Source organism: Eptatretus burgeri, chromosome 11 (assembly GCF_056783735.1).
Source record: "Eptatretus burgeri isolate ZD-2024b chromosome 11, Ebu_testis_v1, whole genome shotgun sequence".
NCBI classification, from domain to species: Eukaryota; Metazoa; Chordata; class Myxini; order Myxiniformes; family Myxinidae; genus Eptatretus; species Eptatretus burgeri.
In genome coordinates, this window is record NC_140971.1 from 9,041,155 (window position 1) to 9,061,895 (window position 20,741).

Consider the following 20,741-nt stretch of genomic DNA (forward strand, 5'->3'; position numbering starts at 1 on the left):
ATTTAGTCAGGGTACCCTACTGGATATATTGGTTCAAGTCTCATTTTTGTACTCAATCATGCTAATTAACGTGGTAACTCGCGCTAATTAGGGGCGTTCTTAAGTAGGCTAAGTACAGGAGTTGACACTTAAGAATGGCGGATCTTTATTTGTACCTTCTCGGAGAACATTTTGGCACTGGTTTCATTCATATACTCAATCATGCTAATTAAACTTGAATTTGGGGGTACTTTAAGTGGTCGCCCCCAGGAATGGTACGGGAGATGAAACTGAAGAATGCTCGTTTGAGGGTCCCATGTTGTATCCCATCATATTCCAAGCCTCAAACCTTTTGTACTCGCAATGCCAAACAAATCTCAATGGGCTCCTGGATTACATGGTTTGTCATGGTTTGAAGATGGATTTGTTGTGGTGAAAAGCACAGTTTGTGGTTAAACGCATTTGTTTCTCTTTTTCCCCCTAATGGAATCAACTTCTACATTCCATTCAACTTCATTCTCCCCTCCAAGTCTTCAAGACAGCTGTTCACCACCATCTCAGATCGTCGCCAATCCAAAACCATGATCTTTTCCACCCTTGTAACCACCCCCCCACCCCCACCCCCACAATGTTTTTTTTTCCCAGTGTTCCCTCCTTGATGTTTCCCTCTGTGTCCATCTTGTCCGGCCCATGCATGTTTGCATCTTGTTTTTGTCTCTTACATCCTGATCCGTTCACTGTACTCGCTCTTCCACGATCCTCAACTGTGTGGCTAAAAAAAAAAAAAACCGGGAGAAGTTTCACATCTTTACCAAATGTTGAGTTTCAGATTCACTTTTACTTTCACAATAAGGCTTATTGTCTTCTGATCGAAAGGTAATCAGCAAATAGGTATTGATTGTTTCCACAGCAACCATTAAAACACTGTATGGATGTCAGTATTACAATGGACACATCTTGTCTTGCCTTAAGTATTGAACTCCCTGTAAATGGATGTTGACATGGAGTTCACACATTGCTTTCATAAAGACTATAAGAACGAGGCTGTACACATATGAAACTAGGACACTCGGAAGAGCACAAACCACCGCCACACAATACCTGATCCACGAGAACATATTAGGCCCAATACATTTTTGATATGTCATGGTACAGAGACATCACAGAATTCAATAGACACCATGATTTTTAAAATAATCTATTTATTGAACATTTGAAGAACATTTGATCCATTTTAATAGATACACTCGTATTTTGTGGACATGCCATTAGCAGATTTCAACGCTTTTACTCTTTCAGACAAACAGTAGAAAGTACGAGTTCTGAAATTTTCTCTTGTGGGATTTCTGCCCAGACTTCACGCAAAAGGTTCAGCAATTGTGTCCGTGATGTTGGTGCTCGATCTAATATGAGCCAGAGGTGTTCAATGGGATTCATGTCAGGAGACTGACTTGGCCATGGAAGTCGCTTGATCCCATTTCTGTCCTGCAATTCTTTGGTCTTTTTAGCAGTGTGGCATGGAGCTCCATCTTCCATGAACAGTGTTGTTTTTGACCATCTGACCAGTGGAGAAGATGGGGAGAAATCCATCCTCAAGGATAGAAATGTATATCGTCGTGTTGATGTTGCCAACACACTCCACAAGCTCTGACCGACCAGCGCTCCAGTTTGCTTCCCACACCATCACTGAAAAACTACCATGTTTGATAGTTGGCTGTAATCGGTTCAAAGAGAACTCTTGACTGGGAAGCCCCCAGACCATATGTGTCCACTGTCAGAAAATTGAGTAAATTGGGACTCGTCTGAAAAAATAACTGTTTGCCAAAACTCCAAGGGTCTGGTGGCCATCTCGTCAGCAAACTTCTTTCTCCTTTGAATGTTGGCTGTTCTCAGAAGAGGTTTTCTCTGAGCTGCTCTCCCAAAGTTGCCCAATTGATGAAGGTACCGCATGGCAGTTTTTGAGCTAACCTGAATCACCTCTGCAACATCTACTGCCTTGCAACGGGGAGTTTTCTCAATGGACGGCTTGACAGCTCGAAGACATCTTTCTGAGGGCCCTGATCGACCAGAACGGGAAGCTGTGGATTCCTTGCCTTCGATGGTGAATCACCCGATTGATCATAGAAAGCGGAATGCCAAGGTTCTGAGCTATCTGATGCTGGCTGACTCCACCTTCCAAATAGCCAACAATTCGTCCTCTTTGAAAATCGGAAAGATTGTGTGCTCCCTGGGTTCGAGGCATAGTTAATTGTCATACATAACCCAGGAACCCGTTTCTTCAAAGAAGTCGTTGAATATTAGTGTAAATCGGTGAGTAAAATTGCATTACTCAGATGAAATGAATAAATTTACGGTGTCTGTTTACTTCTGTCACATGTCTGTATATATCGTTTTTGGCCCCATCTCTCAATGGTGAAGAATCACTTTAAAAATTAAATAATTCTCGTATCCAGATCCCAATTCGGATCTTCACCAAAACTGAATCAATTCTTCCTTGTCACACACCCAACCTGCCCTCGAAGTTTTATCTGAATCAGTCCATAACTTTTTGACATATCGTGCTTCATATGAGTTTCGCCCGACCTCAACAAAGTGAAGAATAAATGAAAAAAATTATCGAATCTGGATCCGGATTCGGTTCTTCACCAAAATGGAATAAATTCTTCCTCGTCAAAACACACAACGTGTTCTCAAAGTTTCGGCCGTATCCGTCAACAACTTTTTAAGATATCGTGCTGTATATTAGTTTAGACCTATCTCTCAATGGTGAAGAATCACTGAAAAGAATTCTCGTAGTCGGATCCGGATCTTCACCAAATTCCAATCAGTTCATCCTTGTCATAAACCCAACCTACCCACCAAGTTTCATCTGGATCCGTCCAATACTTTTTGAGATATCCTACAAAAAACAGACAAACAAACAAACGAACAAGCAGTCATAGACTGGTACTTACGAAATCGTCAACTTGACCTCTTATCTGACCTTGTCTAATAAAAGCTGTCTCTAGAGAAGGTAGCGACGCAAACCAGAAGTTTCTACGATGATTCTGCACCAAAACATGAAAAATAGAATGTTGGACCTCACTGTGACCTTGACTTTTGACAGATTTTGACCAAAATCTAATCAGCGCTAGCCATTACCCTCCTGAATCACGTGGTGTAATTTGACATTGGTAGCTTCTTCTGTTCTCAAGTTATCGTGCCTTCAAACAAACACACAAACAAACACAAACACACAAATACACAAAGAGAGAACGGAAGTCATCAATATACTTACGAAATCTTTAGATTTCGTAAGTAACAAGCAGTCATAGACTGGTACTTACGAAATCCTCAACTTGACCTCTGACCTTGTCTAATAAAAGCTGTCTCTCGAGAAGGTAGCGACGCAAACAAGAAGTTTCGACAATAATTCTGTACCAAACCATCAAAAATTGAATGTTGGACCTCACTGTGACCTTGACCTTTGACCGATTTTGACCAAAATCTAATCAGCGCTAGCCACCACCCTCCTGAATCACGTGGTGTAATTTGACATTGGTAGCTTCTTCCGTTCGAGTTATCATGTTTTGGATGTTTGACTTCACTGTGACCTTGACCTTTGACCGATTTTGACCAAAATCTAATCACGCTAGCCATCACCCTCCTGAATCACGTGGTGTAATTTGACATTGGTAGCATCTTCCGTTCGAGTTATCGTGCCTACAAACACACAAACACACAAACAGAGTCCGGAAGTGATCAATATACAGTGCTCCTTCGCTATATCGCGGTTCACTTTTCGCGGCTTCACTACATCACGGGTTTTATTACAGCGCGTGCGCTGTATACAATTGCACCGAGTTTGAAATGTCCCCGGTGTCGTCTACCACGTCTCTGGTGGGTCCGGCGTCTCCGGTGTCCCCCACCCTCCCCTCCCCCCCCCCCACGTGCCTCAAGACAGCCAATGACGGCCGTCCGGTAGATCCAGTGCGTAACCTCAACGGAAATGGCGACAATTGACGGAAATACCCAAGTATTTCAATGGAAATTTGTGAAACTAATGTGTTATATATGTGAAAACTATTTAATTTATTGCTTGACGGAAAAAAACGAAGAAACGCTCCCCTCTCATGTACGAACGAACGAAAGACGTCATTTCCGTCCACCATGGCATTTTGCGCCGAACGCAGAAAGCTAAGTTCTTCTTATGCCATCATTCCCTTTAATATTAGCCATAAATAAGTGTTTCGTCATTAGTAGTTGAAATTTACTTTCAACAAGAACGAAAAAATAATCTCCTCAGATTCAAGAAGAACGAAAAAAAAAAAACCGAAAACATCACGTGCAGGACAAGACCAATAGAGCTGAAGGAAACGATACTGTAACTGCACTGCTCCTGATTGGTCAAAGGACACCACGTGTGTTGTGTGGGCGGTGTTATGCACGAGGATTCCAGACCAAGTTCTTCTTGTGCCATCATTCTCTTTCATATCAGCCATAAATTAATAATAATATTTTTCTCCTTATTTTAATTTGGACGATTTTCTTTTTTTTGATCAACGTTAAAAAGCTTCCGTGACAGCTTTCGACATTTTCTTCATCCGCGACTCTTCATCGATATTTGTGAAAATTTGATTTCCTTGAGAATGTGATCTCACTATGTGATCTCATGTGATCATGTGAATGTGAATGTGAATGTGATGTGATCATGTGAATGTGATCTCATCTCACAACAGCTGTCCTGGTCACGCGGGGGTGCCGCATCGCGAAGCACGCACTCAATGTGATGTTCAGCCCTTTTCCAACTGCAATGGTCTACAAGGCTGGACCTGAATTTGTGATAAATAAAGAAATCGGTGAACTTCTAATAAGTTCTTCTTATGCTATCATTCTTTTACGGCCTCCTGCCACGCTGTATCGAACGATTTCATTCCTTATGTTATATATGAAGGTGCTTATCACAATAATAATGATCTTTACATTTCAAATATTAAGTACACTTTTTAATTGTTTTTCAACTGAAAAAGCATAACTTGCATAATTTAACATGAGTGTACTCATTTGATTCACCACACGTGCTTTGAAGGATTTCACTTCTTTTAATTATTTAAAATTTATTATTTTTAAGTAAAATATACTAACAATAACATTATGAAATAGTAAAAAAACAAATTAAAGTTAAAAAAAATGTACATTATTTAAAGAATATTAAATCGAAATTTAAATAAAACTATGTAGTGGTGTAGCGGGCTTGTACTAAAAACAGAGAGACGCTAGCGTATGGAAAACGGAGTACAACTGCAGCTGCTTCTGCCCAGGTGAGATCGTACTCGGCACGCTATTTGCTGATGGTTGGGAGGTGGCCAATCAGAGCATAGCGTTTTGTATCCCGGACACTGAATGGCTCAGTGACAGCAGCATCTGTGGCGCTGTTGTCCCGTGTAGAAGCATCCCGCATATCGCCTCGTCCATTTCGGCTTCACATCTCGCTTCGCTGCATGTAGTGTTTCTCTGTGGTGCTGTGCTTTGTGTTTTACGTTCAAGTTTGAACTTTATTTCAATCCCTGCAATGCCACCCAAGCGTCATGCATCTTCTAAGTCTTCTGAACCTGAATCCAAGTGCTCAAGGAAGACTCTAACCATCGTCGAAAAGGTGAAACTTCTCGACATGCTAAAGGAAGGGAGAACGTACGCGGCTGGAGGGCGCCACTTTGGCCTCAATGAATCTAGGGTACGTTATATTAAGAATGAATGAGAAGAATATAAGATCGACGGCAGCTGTTTCTTTCAATAAAACTGCCAAGAGGGTTGTAACGTCACGTAATAAGGTGATGGTTAGGATGGAATCTGCATTGTCTCTCTGGATTAGTGATTGCAGAAAAAAATAATATCGCGCTGGATAGCAACACAATCCGCACAAAGGCGAAGTCTCTGAATGATACGTACACTCAACTTTCTCAAGATCGCGGTGCCGACGAACACGTGGAAGATGAGATGGACATCGACGACGACAACTAAGCAGGTCCAAGTTCTCCCAAGAATGTGTGTGGGGAAGGTTAACAAGAGTGTGTGGATGCTGTATAATGGTTTAAAATACGTTTAAATATGTTTAAATAATTAAATTAAAATGTGGTTTCTACTTCGCGGATTTTCACCTATCGCGGGTGGGTCTGGAACGCATTAACCGCGATAGGTGAGGGAGCACTGTACTTACGAAATCTTTAGATTTCGTAAGTAACAAACGACCAACATAATTGCCGAAATCCGAAGGATTCCGGCAATTAACAAACAAACAGACAACACTATACAGAGGGGTGAAAACATAACCTCCTTCACCTTCGGTGGTGGAGGTAATAAAAGGAAATCACCACTGTTTAGCTTGCTTATCTCAACAAATTAGGGGAGTTAGTTTCCATGGAAATATACCACATTCATGTCATTCAGCCCTGTGTACAAATTGTACAAATATTGTATGTTGATATAATAACGATGCCAGCATCGACTTCAATGTTGTATCTGTATATGTTGATATCTCTTATATGATGCATGTCATGTTTGTATGGCATGACAATTACATGTATGTGTTGTTCTGGATTTGTAAATCCTATATACCAGAAACTGGCAATGTTATCAATTGGAGCTTCTGTGTCGGCAACTTACATTATGTATTTGTGGTAGTTGGTGTGTAAAAAGGAAACTTGAATTAAATAAATGTTATCGGTATTGGGTGATAGGATATGTTTGCAGACAAATGAATGCTTCATTGGCATCACGACACCATGATGTATTGTCAACAGAACTTCGAGGATGACCTTTGTTGAGACTACAATGTTCGAGTACCATGAGAGATACACTCCTACATTAGGGAGAGATGGACTGGGGGAAAGATTTGTGATGGAAAACAATGCTCAGAACCAATGGTCAAGCTTTGGAGTCAGACTGTCTGTCGCCTTGTTTCAGAGTTGACCTTGTGTCGTTACAATAAAAGGTGATGAACGTTCAGTAGAAGCGACACGGTGGAGATCTTGGAGGTGAACCAGAGATCCAGCTCCAGCAGCGTGCGGAGCCTTTGGAACGGCGGAGTGCAGTCAAGGTCCTTTTGCCGAGCAAGCTGTACATGGCGGAGATGGGCTGCGACAGCTGGGGAGCCTTGTACCATTGGGGCACACGCTGACCACAGACCCGATTGTACCCATTGCACCTTCTCAGATGATCAGGTCCTCTCCTGCCGGAAGACTGGTTGAGTTCATGAGGAACCAACGCAACACTCGGGGTATCATCCAGGTTGACATTCCATGCCAACAACTTCTCTGGGCATCTCGCGTCAAGGTCATCCCTCCCCACTCCTTGTCACGGTACGGCCTGGGTGCAGCGAGATTCCATCCTGCGAGAGAATTCCCACGGGACTTGCACACTCCATACACACGGCTGACCGTCCATCAATCGCACGTCAGGAACCTGCACGCTTACCTCGACAGTGCTTTATCAGAGTTGTGGAAGTAACTGAAACTGCATTGAAGTGTGTGTGTGTGTGTGTGTGTGTGTGTGTGTGTGTGTGTGTGTGTGTGTGTGTGTGTGTGTGTGTGTGTGTGTGTGTGTGTGTGTGTGTGTGTGTGTGTGTGTGTGTGTGTGTGTGTGTGTGTGTGTGTGTGTGTGTGTGTGTGTGTGTGTTACTTTGATGAAGTTTTAAAAAGCATTGAACATGACTTGTACTCCTGTGTGGAATTTTAGAGTTTCTGAATGAATCGTTGTGATTGAATCATTATTGAGTGATATTGGTGCTTGAAACGAAGACAGTGGGATTTAATAAATTACATTTTAAATCTCCTTCGGTTATATTACGTGTGCTGGTTGTCACCTGATTGTCAATTAACAGAAAAGTTGAAAGTGATCGTTTTAATCGTCTGCCACGCTCCCCTCCTGGTACTTGTGGGGCTCTTGCTCTGAGGCACCGAGTCCGCGTGTAACAGTGTGGACATGAAAATGATTGTTAGTAATGTTAAGAGTGCTTTATTTGAGCGATACTTGGATACCATGGCAACCAGGTAGCCATTTCGCAAATTTGGTATTTCAAAATTACTTTAGCAAATGGCCTCTGTGTGTGTTTATGTTTTTGTGAAGTTTTCAAGCATTTACTTGTGATGGGCAGAGGTTAAGATGAATGACGTAGATCAAAGGTCACCTGAATTGTATCATGTAATTCTGAATAATATGAGGTATGAGTGATTTTGAATACACATAACAGCATGTTGGGATAATCAAGGATGAATTGTTTCAGCTGAACAAATGTCAATTTGGCATGATTTTGTTCATTATCTAGGTTCAGACCGAACCTAACCTAACCGAACCAAACCTAACCCCAACCCAATTAATCAGAGAAACTGTTCAGCACCAGATAACTATTGACATGTAAACAAGAGCATTGCCAGCGATAGAGGAAGATCCATGATCAACAGATGTTTAGATATGGATCAGTGATGAGAATTTAAGCAGATGAATATTTTATTAAGGGGAATTTAAACATAAACAGAGCTTGCTGACAGTTCTGTTGGAATTTGTTCAAACTTGAAAACTATTTTTTTAAAGTGTCGGAGAGATATCCCTCGTGGTTTGTTCAAAACCGAACTGATCTCTCAATGGGTGGTGCCTTCAAAACCGAACTTGGTTGGTAGCTGTCTTCAACAAGCGCAGATTTTCATCAATTAAGTTTCTGTAAAGACTGAATCTACATGTAAATCCATGTTCATTTGAAGTGAAACCAACCACATGTACAGTACCGATGGAAAATGTAAACTCCCTTTCCAAATTTACACATTTTTTTGCCTTATATCCTGGAATCAAATTGTATTAAATTAGACTTTTTCCATCTTTATTTAGACATTGTAACCCACAACTTCCAAATGAAAAACAAATTATACAAATTTCAGAAAATTCATTAAAAATACAAAACTAGGATAAATGATAAATGTTGGATTAGTGTCCACCCCCATGATAGCAATTGTAACTAAGCTCAGGTGTAACCAATCACCTTCAAAATCACACACCAAGTTAATTGGCCTCCACCTTTGTTAAATTGGCGTGATGTTTTATTATTTTAGAATAAAATCAACTTTTCCTGTGGGTTTCCTCTGCTGTAGCGCATTTCACAGGAAAGACTCAACCATGAGCGCCAAGGAGCTTTCAAAAGACCTCCGGGATATAGTTGTGGAAAGGCACAGATCAGGGGATGGGTGTAAAAATATGTCAGTGGCCTTGAATATCCCTTGGAGCACAGTCAAGACAATCATTAAGAAGTGGAAGGTGTATGGTACCAAAGACCCTGCCAAGATCAAGCTGTCCCTCCAAACTGGATGACCAAGCAAGGAGTTGACTGATCAGAGAGGCCACCAAGAGGCCAATGGCAACTTTGAAAGAGCTACATGCCTTTATGGCAAAGACTGGTCACTGTGTGCACGTGACAACAATATCCCAAGCACTACACAAGTCTGGCCTGTATTAAATCAGACTTTTCCTCTTGGGGTGCCAAGAGGGAAGCCATTACTCAAAAAGCCCACCTTGAATCCTGTTTGAGGTATGCAAAAACCACTCAGGAGATTCTGAAGCCATGTGGCAAAACGTTTTGTGGTTTGACAAAACCAAGATGGAACTTTTTGGCCTTAATGCAAAATGTTACGTTTGACACAAACCCAACATAGCACATCACCCAAATTACACCATCCCTACTGTGAAGCATAGTGGTGGCAGCATCATGTTGTGGGGATGTTTCCCATCAGCACAGACTGCATCACTTGTCAGAAAGAAGGGAAAATGGATGGAGCAAAATACAGAAAAATCCAAGAGGAAATCCTGCTGCCCTCTGCCACAAGGCTGAAATTGGGACGGAAGTTCACCTTTCAGAATGAAAACGACCCGAAGCACACTACTCGAGCTACCCAGTCAGAACCCAAACCTAAATCCAATCAAAAATCTGTGGCATGACTTGAAGATTGCTGTCCATCAACACTCTCCACAAAACTTCACTGAGATTGAACAGTTTTCTTGAGAAGAATGGGAAAATATTCCCCAATCAAGGTGTGCAAAGTTGGTAGAGACCTATCCCAGCAGACTTGGAGCTGTAATTGCTGTCAAAGGTGCTTCCACCAACTATTACGCAGGTGGAGGTCATTCAGCCCATCATGTCTGTGCCACATCAACACCACAACAATTTATCAACACAAGATCAAAATAAGAAAAATGAAAAAAAAAAACAAATTTTATTGAATTTTTCTGGTGTTTTTTGAAGGTTTTGTGGGTTTTTTGTATTTCTGTTTCTTTCCAGGGAAGGCGGCATGGGCTTGGGTTTAAAAAACAAAACAAAATAAAACCACATATCAACCACACAACACCCCTTGACGAGACCTCCACCAACAACATTCCGTAAACGTGCACACAATCACCCATCAATGATCAACCTTCCGACAAGTCTTATCAACATCCTCATAACCCTCTATCTCCATAACTTCCAGGTACTGATCCAATTCTAATTTGAACTTATCTACTGTTTCTGCTGCCAATACCTTTCCAGGGAGACCATTCCATGCAATAACTACTCTCTGAGTAAAAATACCCTACCTCACTACCATCATAACTCTCCTCTTCTTTTCTCTCAGGCTATGGCCCCTGGTCCTATCACTGTCTACTCTGTTGAATAATTCATCTGTACTTATTTTATCTATAGCTTTCATGATCTTAAACATCTCCATCATATCTCCTCGAAACCGCCTCCTTTCTCGTGTTTAAAGCCCCGTTTCTTCAGCCGCTTCTCATAGCTGAGTCTAGCTCGGCCCGGAATCAATCACAACAGGAGATCACTCGGCCCTACCTGGAGTAGCCCTGTGCTGAACCCTCTCCATGGCATCGATGTCCTTCCTGAGTTGTGGTGACCAAAACTGCACACAATACTCTGGATGTGGCCCTCACTAAATTGCTATACAATGTTAAAACTACCTCTTTCGATTTAAAAATGATCCCCCTCCTAATACAACCTAAAACCCGACTTACTTTACCTATAGATACCTGGCACTGTGCTGCCTGCTTACCTCCCGTATCTGTTACCATCCCCAGATCCTTCTCCTGTGTGACACGCTCCAAAATTACCCCTTACATCCTGTAATCCCTATCACTGTCGACTCTGCTGAATAATTAATCTGCACTTATTTTATCTCCACCTTTCATTATCTTAAACATCTACATCATATCACCTCGTAACCACCTCCTTTCTCCATACATTACCAGGTTCTAGATTGTATTATCAGAGTGGTTATAAATGAGTTGAGTTAAAGCACGAGGTCCATCAAGTAAGTCAAAGTCTCAAGTCCAAGTACAATATTGTTAAAACACCCAAATTAGTGTGATCGACTCACTCAGGCAACTTCTTAAGATCTTCAACGAGATCACGAATCTGCTTCAGCTTCTTCTTCAGTTCTTCACCTGATGGAAAAACACAAAGATATCATTTGGTACTTCAGAATCAAACCATTCACTGATTACTTTATTTATTTATTTTTCCTCAAAATCCCTTTCAAATGGAATGAGATAGACATGAACAGAGTGGAGCAGGAGCTCAGTCCCAAACACTACTCAACCACCCTCAATCAGCAGCTCTCTCTCTCCTCTCTCTCCTCTCTCTCCACCTCCACCTTTGTGACATCACTCTTCACACAATCCTCCCATCTCAACCACGGTCTACACCTTTGGCTCCTGCCTCACCTTACTTTCTTTTAACAATAAATGCTTGATCCACCCAGGTAAACATGTTACTTACGAAACAAAAATAAATTTTTGCTTTGAATAGGTATAATTATGAATAAAATAATTAAATTGATCACATTAAATAGGTACGAGCAGGGTACCCGTCTCTGATGGGTTCGGAGATGTCGCAGCTCAAATGAGCAATTTTTTGGAGTGTGTATTGGTAGAAATGGGAATTCAACGTAACGTGATGATGCAGACCCTGACATGTGGAACATGTTTACCTGATAGAGAATGACGGTCCGTTGAGAAGATCTATCATTTGTGATTAAAATTGGCAAATACACTGCCATTTCATGTGGATCATTTTGTAAATATACCTGATGTTGGCTTAGAGCCTGATGTTGGCGCAGTGGTTAGGGCAGCGGCTTGGGATCCAAAAGGTCCTGAGTTCAAGCCCCGTTGGGCCACTGAATTAATACACCAGGGGGTTGACTCAGCCTGTCATCCTTCCGAGGTCGGCGAAATGAGTACCAGTATACTGGGCCGGTGTATATCCCGGTTAAAATAGGTGTACCATATCCCTGTGTCGTAAGAGGAGACCAGGGTTGCGTCAGGAAGGGCATCCGGCGTAAAACATGTGCCAAATCACTATGCGGATCATACGGATGATCCGCTGTGGCGACCCCTAACGGGAGCAGCCGAAAGAAGAAGAAGAAGAAGAGAAGACCTGATGTTGGCTTAATGGTTTGGGTGGTAGGCTTTGGATCTGAGGATCCCGGGTTCAAATCCTGCTTGGATGTTAAATTAATACCATGTGGGGTTGACTCTGCCTATCTTCCTTATGAGGTTGGCAAAATGAGTACCAGCTTGCTGGTATCCTGTGTTGGAGTGGTGACCTGTCCAGGATTGTTCCCAATAGTCAAGGAGACTGCTTAGGCAGCACCAACGCTCTGCACAGAGAATGGTCCCAATGGATTGATGGATGGTTTTGTAAATAGTAGGATATACAATGGGGGTTCTGTGCTACCTTTAACATTTTGAGAGTTATTGGAGTTTTTCACCACTTTTAACATTTTCAATGTCGTTCTTACAAACCAAAATCTGGGGTATGCAACCCCACCTGGGGTACGCCTCGGTTTGGCACTCACTCGGCTCAGGAACTTCGATCCGCATGGTAACGTGGCTGTGAACATGGGATCCAGCAGGAGATATCTGCAGTGGGGGGCTGATGTATTCACTCAGCGACTCACCGGATCGGACCGCATGACCGTTACACTACATACACAATTCATTGATACTGGTGGGGTATGCTTACACAGTGTAAGCAATAACGAGCCATGCTTCTCCATTGTCTCTGGTCACTCACCTGCCGTGAGCACAAGGCTGCACTTATTTTTGGACATTTTCATTTTGGACACTCATTTCTGTGATTTTTCCCGGGGCATCAGCTTCGATGTTTATCGGCACGTGAAATTTCAACTTTCTTCGTCACCCGGAAGGTACCGAACATTAATGTCAGTCAGTGACTCAGTGAGTTGTTGGAATGACCTTTATATATTATCATGGACTACAGTAGGACTCCATCTCAAGGGATGATATGGGGAAAAAAATTGCCGCCCATTCCAATGTGTACACAATGATACACTTATAACTCCTATAGAGTGAAGTCGAAAGCATTTAAAAGCCAAACCTTTTATTCTCAAGCGTTCTCTGAACTACCAAGACTTAAAAAGACACCAGAATACATCGCTAAAAGTACCACAACATGAGATCACTGAAACGCCAATTTGTGCTTCTTATTGGTCACCTCCAAAAAACAATGTTAAACTGTAGACTGACCGACCTCAATAACTACTGAAGCTATGATTGTGATTCCAATGTGAGGACGTTACTTTGTCTCTGAGCTCGTGCACACAACACATAATTAAAAAATATATAAAACATCAATCATTTTATTAGGAAAATAAATTGAACATAAATGTGGACTCAACCAAACTAAGAAGGAATTGTGAGAGGGGGGATATGGACAGTACTATTCCACAAGTAATACATATCCAAACCATCACCCAAATCAACTGAAACAAGTGTTAAAACAATTTAACAACATTGATGTATTTAACCATACCAAAATATATAAAACTTTAAGCATTTTTTTTTTTTTAAATGATAATCACATCGACATTTCTGCATATGTGGTATCATCCATATCGTGGACTGCACCGCAAGCCAGGATTGAGGTGGGGGGGGGGGTAGAATGTACCAGAGGCCGAATTTAATAACATAGATGGATTTAACCCTTACCAAAATAACAAACTATATAAAACATGAAGCATTTTATTAATTAAAACAATTTGCAGAATCAAGAAAAACAAAAATTTTCAAAAAAAAAATGTAAACAGAGATGAAATCTCAAAAAACACAATCAAACAAGGTAGGAATGACACCACATTATGATGTCACAATACGACACCACAATCCTCTAAAGGATTACCACACGACATCTTTTGACATTTTACTTTTGTTGTGGGATTATGATGGATGAAGAATAATGAAGGAGAACAAGAAAAATGAAGAAGAATAACAATGAAGAATGACACTACATGACGATTCCACAAAGCGACACCACAATCCTCTTATGGATTAACATCACATATTTTGATGTTGTTCCATCACAATAACGTTCAACTTGACCATCGATCTGCTGTGAACATCACCTGAGATCTGTGAGGTCAAAGTTCAGTTTGAGTTCCTTGTGGAATATTTCTGAGGTGCCCGGACTGTGCTTACAGATCCGGATCAAATCAACATAGAGTTTTATTTACATGTAAATCATGAGATTTTGACATCATGATGTGAAGTGAAATTGAAGATTTTACGAACTGAGATAAATAAACCAAATCTCCATCTTGTGTCAAACAATAAATAGACTCATCAGAGATGGGGAATCACATTTTTCAAGATAGCCGCCCCAGTCGGCTATCTTGGATCCGGCCACGCCCAAAATCAATAGGGTTCTTCCTTTTCAGGTGGTACATGTGTGACCCAAATTTCAAATCGATATGGCGAACAGTTTATGAGTTATCGCACTCACAGCTATAAATGTTGACGCCCAGCCAGCCAGCCGGACGGACGACCCGGGTGACAACAATATCCCCCTTCCACCACGCGGCGGGGGATAAAAACTTCAGATCTTACAAACAACCCAAGAACCTTCACATCAATAAACCATCAGAAGGAGAAGGAGCACAAGCACGATCTCCACGAGTGAAACCAGGATTTTTCAGGTAACTCCCAACAGGTGTTTGTGATGATAGATGAACCGTTCATGGGAGAAACTACACGAGGAACCGAAGGTTCTTCCCACTCACCTTCTGATGCTCCTCCTGAGTCATGACTTGGTGTGCTTGGAACATGAAGGGTCAACCCTTGTGCTCCTCCTGAGTCCTGGTTTGGTGCACTTTGCCTTGATGAGAATATTCCCATCTTGATATCTCCTGGATCAACACAGAAACCAAAATAGCATTGTAGATAAAAGGTAGATAATCTCAATAATGTAATTTGTAAATATTATAAATATTACCTTAAATAAAATAAATAAACACCTGATAACGTTACAGCAAATCAGTGCTCAACGTGATGAGTTCTCTGGGAAGATGAACCTCATGAAAGAGTGAAATGATTGAGAGAGGTTTGTTAAAGTGATGAAGGGAGGGACACGGGACGGACGGACAAGGTGAACGAGAATAAAAGATGGTTGGTGGGAATGGTCTCCGTTCCTCGTTACAATCAGCAATTAACCTTTTTAACCAAATCAAACATAACGAGACCCAAACCTGGTCCGTGACGAGACTCAAACCATCGTCCCTCTCTCCCCAAACAGATCATTTACACAAGATCAGTGATTTTCTGTAAAGGTAATCCTGAGCTCTCGGTGAGATCCGGACATGTTTTTGTTGTGAAATGTGAAACTTTGAACAAACAAACATAAAACACAGTACAGTCCACATTGGGGACCGGTGTGTTACCCCCAGGGGGGGACTCACAAAACCAAACAAACTCCCGAGCAAGGAATAAAGGGAAAGGGTCTGAGTCGGGCCGCACCGACCCCACACGAGGTTAAATGGAAACATCACAAGGAGGGTCGAGACTCATAGAGAGGGAACATCACAAGGAGAGTCGAGGCTCATAGAGAGGGAACATCACAAGGAGAGTCGAGGCTCATAGAGAGGGAACATCACAAGGAGAGTCGAGGCTCATAGAGAGGAAACGCCACGAGAGTTCAAGCTCATAGAGAGGGAATGTCATAAGGAGAGTCGAGGCTCATAGAGAAGGAATGTCATAAGGAGAGTCGAGGCTCATAGAGAGGGAATGTCATAAGGAGAGTCGAGGCTCATAGAGAAGGAATGTCATAAGGAGAGTCGAGGCTCATAGAGAGGGAATGTCATAAGGAGAGTCGAGGCTCATAGAGAGGGAATGTCATAAGGAGAGTCGAGGCTCATAGAGCGGCAACATCACAAGGAGAGTCGAGGCTCATAGAGAGGAAACGCCACGAGAGTTCAAGCTCATAGAGAGGGAATGTCATAAGGAGAGTCGAGGCTCATAGAGAAGGAATGTCATAAGGAGAGTCGAGGCTCATAGAGAGGGAATGTCATAAGGAGAGTCGAGGCTCATAGAGAGGGAATGTCATAAGGAGAGTCGAGGCTCACAGAGAAGGAATGTCATAAGGAGATTCGAAGCTCATAGAGACGGAGTGAAGTCTTACCGAGATGGGGACAACAGAATCACCCACTGATGATCCTTCTGTTGATCCTGCACCGATCGGGGTCGGGGATTCTGGACATGAATGGGTTTCACTGGGACTGGAACTCTGTGGGTCTTTGGGGTTGAGAAAACCTTCCTCGGGAATACCAGAGAGAGACTCGATGAGAGGAACCAAACAAACTTTACCTGAGTGACTTCATCACGACGGACCTTCCCAGGAAGTAAAATTTTAGTTTCACTTCCTCCCCACAAAGACCGCCCAACTGTTCAAACCTGTTGGTGAAATAGAGGTGGTGGAGGTGATTATTGTTGTTGTTGTTTTTATCTTGATAATGAGATGTTTTGAGATTAATCACATTCCATCATGGACACGAGAACAGCTCAAACAGGATAAGTTTGGCCTTGAAATTTATAATTACTTCTTAACTGATTCACTGAAACTTCGAAACAAATCACTGGCTCATGGAAGAGGAACAATGTGTGGATCGTTTCCTCTTCAGACAATGATTGACAGACTGACAGTTACACTTTTATTCGTAGTTCACAACGTCATGGTGGGGTGTTGGGTCAACATGGTGGTCAATATGGATCATGATTAGTGAACAGGATGTTGGAGACAGGAGTGAAAGAGGTGGGTTAACATCGAAAATATAACAGAGGGTAAGATAATAAAATTAAAGATAACGATTAAAGTTCATGGCCAACGAGGTGGAAGGAGAAATTAATTTTGTTATACATGGGGGGTCGAGGCTCATAGAAAATGGAGGTGATGTCGGGAAAAGAGACAATTCAAACTGACAGTGGGGAAACAAGTGGAGGAAACAGGGGAAAAAAGCAAGGAATGAGATATGTCCTGTGATCTCTCCCCTCCCCCCCCCTTTATGTGAATCACTGTTCACCTTCACTCTCATTCCTCTTTTTCCCCACCCTTGGAACAAACTCCCTCGCTCTCTTCAATCCCATTCTTCCCTCCAGGTCTTTGAAACAGCTGTTCACCACCACCTATCATCTCCCATCAAAATCCTTGATCTTTTCTTCCCCCATTAACCCACCCCAAACCCACCTCCTTCAAATTCCCTGCTTTCCTTCCTGAAAGTCCCTGTAATGTCCATTTTGTTTACCCTGTGTTCCCTGCCCCATCCCTCTCCCTCCACACATGTTTCCCAGTTTTTTCCTTCCCTCACCCCCCCCACCCTCCTTTCATCTCTGCCCCCCCCCCATTGTAGTATGTTCTGTGTGTTCGTTCTCATACGAGGCTCAAGGGTGAATGACACAAAAATAAAAAAAACAATGTCACCCGCAGGGTGACCCGTATCTTGCCAAAAAGTGACCACGTGTGACTTCTTTAAAGTCACACTGAGGTGAACAGAGCTGCTATCCACCAGGAGCGACTCCTTGAGGAATATCTGCCTACGAGAGATTCCGATGAGAATCGTTCTACAGAGTAACCATGAAAAATATGCTTTTGCCTCATAACGTCACCAAATGACGTCATAATGTCTCAAGCTTGACATATCTAGAAAGCACTCATCGAGGTGGTCAATTTGAGGTGCTACACGATATGGTTCCTAAAACTTGAAAATTTGACCTTGGGGTCAAATATGTTTGACCTCAGGCACTAACCATGAAGGTCAAGGCCAATCGCCACCAAAAATTAATCAGCTGAGCGCCAGACCATGAATTATATTCTCATGAAGTTTGAAGACGATCCGATCAAAATTACTCAAAAAATAAGGGTTTCGTCGACTCCCCTGATTTGCGCCAAAGTGACCTTGACCTTTGACCTTAACCTTCAAAATTTTATGCGCTGAAAGGGACCTCTATAGGCCTCTGATATGCAAAGTTACAAAAATTTCCAATGACAACTGTTCTCTGCAGAGTGATTTATACGTGATTACAGACCAAAAAAAAACAAAACAAACAAAAAAAAAAACATAGGAAGATCAAGGCCAATCACCACCAAAAATTAATCAGCTGAGCGTCAGACCATGAACTATATTCCCATGAAGTTTGAAGACGATCCAATCAAAATTACTCAAAAAATAAGGGTTTCGTCGACTCCCCTGATTTGCGCCAAAGTGACCTTGACCTTTGACCTTGACCTTCAAAATTTTGTGCACTGAAAGGGACCTCTATAGGCCTCTGATATGCGAAGTTACAAAAATTTCCAATGATAACTGTGCTCTGCAGAATTTTTTATACGTGATTACAGACAAGCAAAATAAATAAATAAATAAATAAATAAATAAAAAACATACAAGCTGACTAACATATCTTGCAAAACTTCGTTTTGGCAAGATAACAAGCAAACAAACAAACAAACGGAAGTCATCAATATACTTACGAAATCTTTAGATTTCGTAAGTAACAAGCAGTCATAGACTGGTACTTACGAAATCGTCAACTTGACCTCTGAACTTGTCTTATAAAATCTGTCTCTGGAGAAGGTAGCGTCGCAAACCAGAAGTTTATACGATGATTCTGTATCAAACCATCAAAAATCGTAACGTTGACCGAAGCAAAAATCTCCATTTCTCCACGCAATTATACCTTAACGGAACTCAACGACGCGTCTGCTCGACGCCCTGCATCATGGGCCGACCCCTGACGCGTCGAGTGAAATATTTTTTATACAATCTTAAAACGTCTCCAAAACATCCGATTTTACCAGAATTTCGACAACCGAGTTTTAAGCATCCTAAGCGATCGCAAAAACCGAAGACAAAATTAAAATCGAAGTGAAAACGAACTCGTAACGTCGAGCGATGCAAAAATACTCCATTTCTCCACGTGAATTTACGGAAATATGTTTGACCTCACTGTGACCTTGACCTTTGACCGATTTTGACCAAAATCGAATCAGCACTAGCCATCAGCCTCCTGAATCACGTGGTGTAATTTGACATTGGTAGCTTCTTCCGTTCGAGTTATCTGCACCAAACCATCAAAAATCGAATATTTGACCTCACCGTGACCTTGACATTTGACCGAATTTGACCAAAATCTAATCAGGAAGAGCAATCACCCTCCTGAATCACGTGGTGTAATTTGACATTGGTAGCTTCTTGCGTTCTCGAGTTATCGTGCCTACAAACAAACAAACAAACAAACAAACAAGCAGTCATAGACTGGTACTTACGAAATTGTCAACTTTACCTCTGACCTTGTCTAATAAAAGCTGTCTCGAGAGAAGGTGGCGACGCAAACCAGAAGTTTCGACGATGATTCTGTATCAAACCATAAAAAATCGTAACGTCGACCGAAGCAAAAATCTCCATTTCTCCACGCAATTATTCCTTAACGAAACTCAACGACGCGTGTGCTCGAGCGCACTGAATCATGGGACGACCCGTGACGCGTCGAGTGAAATATTTTTGATACAATCTTAAAACGTCTCCAAAACATCCGATTTTACCAGAATTGCGACAACCGAGTTTTAAGCGTCCAAAGCGATCGTAAAAACCGAAGACAAAATTAAAATCGAAGTTAAAACGAACTCGTAATGTCGAGCGAAGCAAAAATACTCCATTTCTCCACATGAATTTACGGAATTATGTTTGACCTCACTGTGACCTTGACCTTTGACCAATTTTGAGCAAAATCTAATCAGCGCTAGCCATCACCCTCCTGAATCACGTGGTGTAATTTGACATTGGTAGCTTCTTCCGTTCTCGAGTTATCGTGCCTACAAACAAACAAACAAACAAGCAGTCATAGACTGGTATTTACGAAATCGTCAACTTGACCTCTGACCATGTCCAATAAAAGCTGTCTCGAGAGAACATACCGACGCAAACCAGACGTTTCTAAGATGATTCTGTACCAAACCATCAAAAATCGAATATTTTGGATGTTTGACCTCATTGTGACCTTGACCTTTGACCGATTTGACCAAAATCTAATCAGCGCTAGCCACCACCCTCCTGAATCACGTGGTGTAATTTGACATTGGTAGCTTCTTCCGTTCGAGTTATCTGTACCAAACCATCAAAAATCGAATATTTGACCTCACTATGACCTTGACCTTTGACCGATTTTGACCAAAATCCAATCAGCACTAGCCATCACCCTCCTAAATCACGCGGTGTAATTTGACATTGGGAGCTTCTTCCGTTCTCGAGTTATCGTGCCGACAAACAAACAAACAAGCAGTCATAGACTGGTACTTACGAAATCGTCAACTTGACCACTGACCTTGTCTAATAAAAGCTGTCGCGAGAGAACATAGCGACGCAAACCAGAAGTTTCTAAGATGATTCTGTACCAAACCATCAAAAATCGAATGT

The 20,741-nt window shown here is 41.9% G+C and overlaps 2 protein-coding genes across 8 annotated transcripts in view; one reads left to right on the forward strand and one right to left on the reverse strand.

Moving 5' to 3' along the window:
* LOC147016459 (uncharacterized) overlaps nucleotides 1-20,741 on the forward strand; it is a 428,934-nt gene that overhangs the window by 169,075 nt on the left and 239,118 nt on the right. The gene's annotated exons all lie outside the window — the stretch shown is intronic.
* On the reverse strand, nucleotides 598-16,713 carry LOC147016466 (uncharacterized). 2 transcript variants are annotated; one of them, XR_015049059.1, is made up of 4 exons: nucleotides 16,457-16,713; nucleotides 15,063-15,188; nucleotides 11,364-11,430; nucleotides 598-751 (listed from the first exon to the last, which is right to left on the reverse strand). XR_015049059.1 is itself a non-coding variant. In XM_085845130.1 (4 exons), exons 2-4 carry the CDS (start codon nucleotides 15,175-15,177, stop codon nucleotides 4,637-4,639), a joined length of 336 nt encoding a protein of 111 aa, XP_085701256.1. In that variant the 5' UTR covers nucleotides 15,178-15,188; nucleotides 16,457-16,713; the 3' UTR covers nucleotides 4,607-4,636. The 2 variants fall into 2 exon arrangements, 1 of the variants encoding a protein (XP_085701256.1); XM_085845130.1 differs by lacking the exon at nucleotides 598-751 and adding an exon at nucleotides 4,607-4,790.

Excerpts from the sequence above, each read along its gene's own strand:
- LOC147016466 (XM_085845130.1), bottom strand. The coding sequence starts at position 15,177 with ATGGGAATATTCTCATCAAGGCAAAGTGCACCAAACCAGGACTCAGGA. Across the intron at positions 11,431-15,062 it reads CTCAGGAGGAGCATCAGAAG|GTGAAGAACTGAAGAAGAAG; the intron begins GTGAGTGGGAAG and ends TTTTTCCATCAG. Across the intron at positions 4,791-11,363 it reads GATCTTAAGAAGTTGCCTGA|GTCCAGCCTTGTAGACCATT; the intron begins GTGAGTCGATCA and ends TCACAAATTCAG.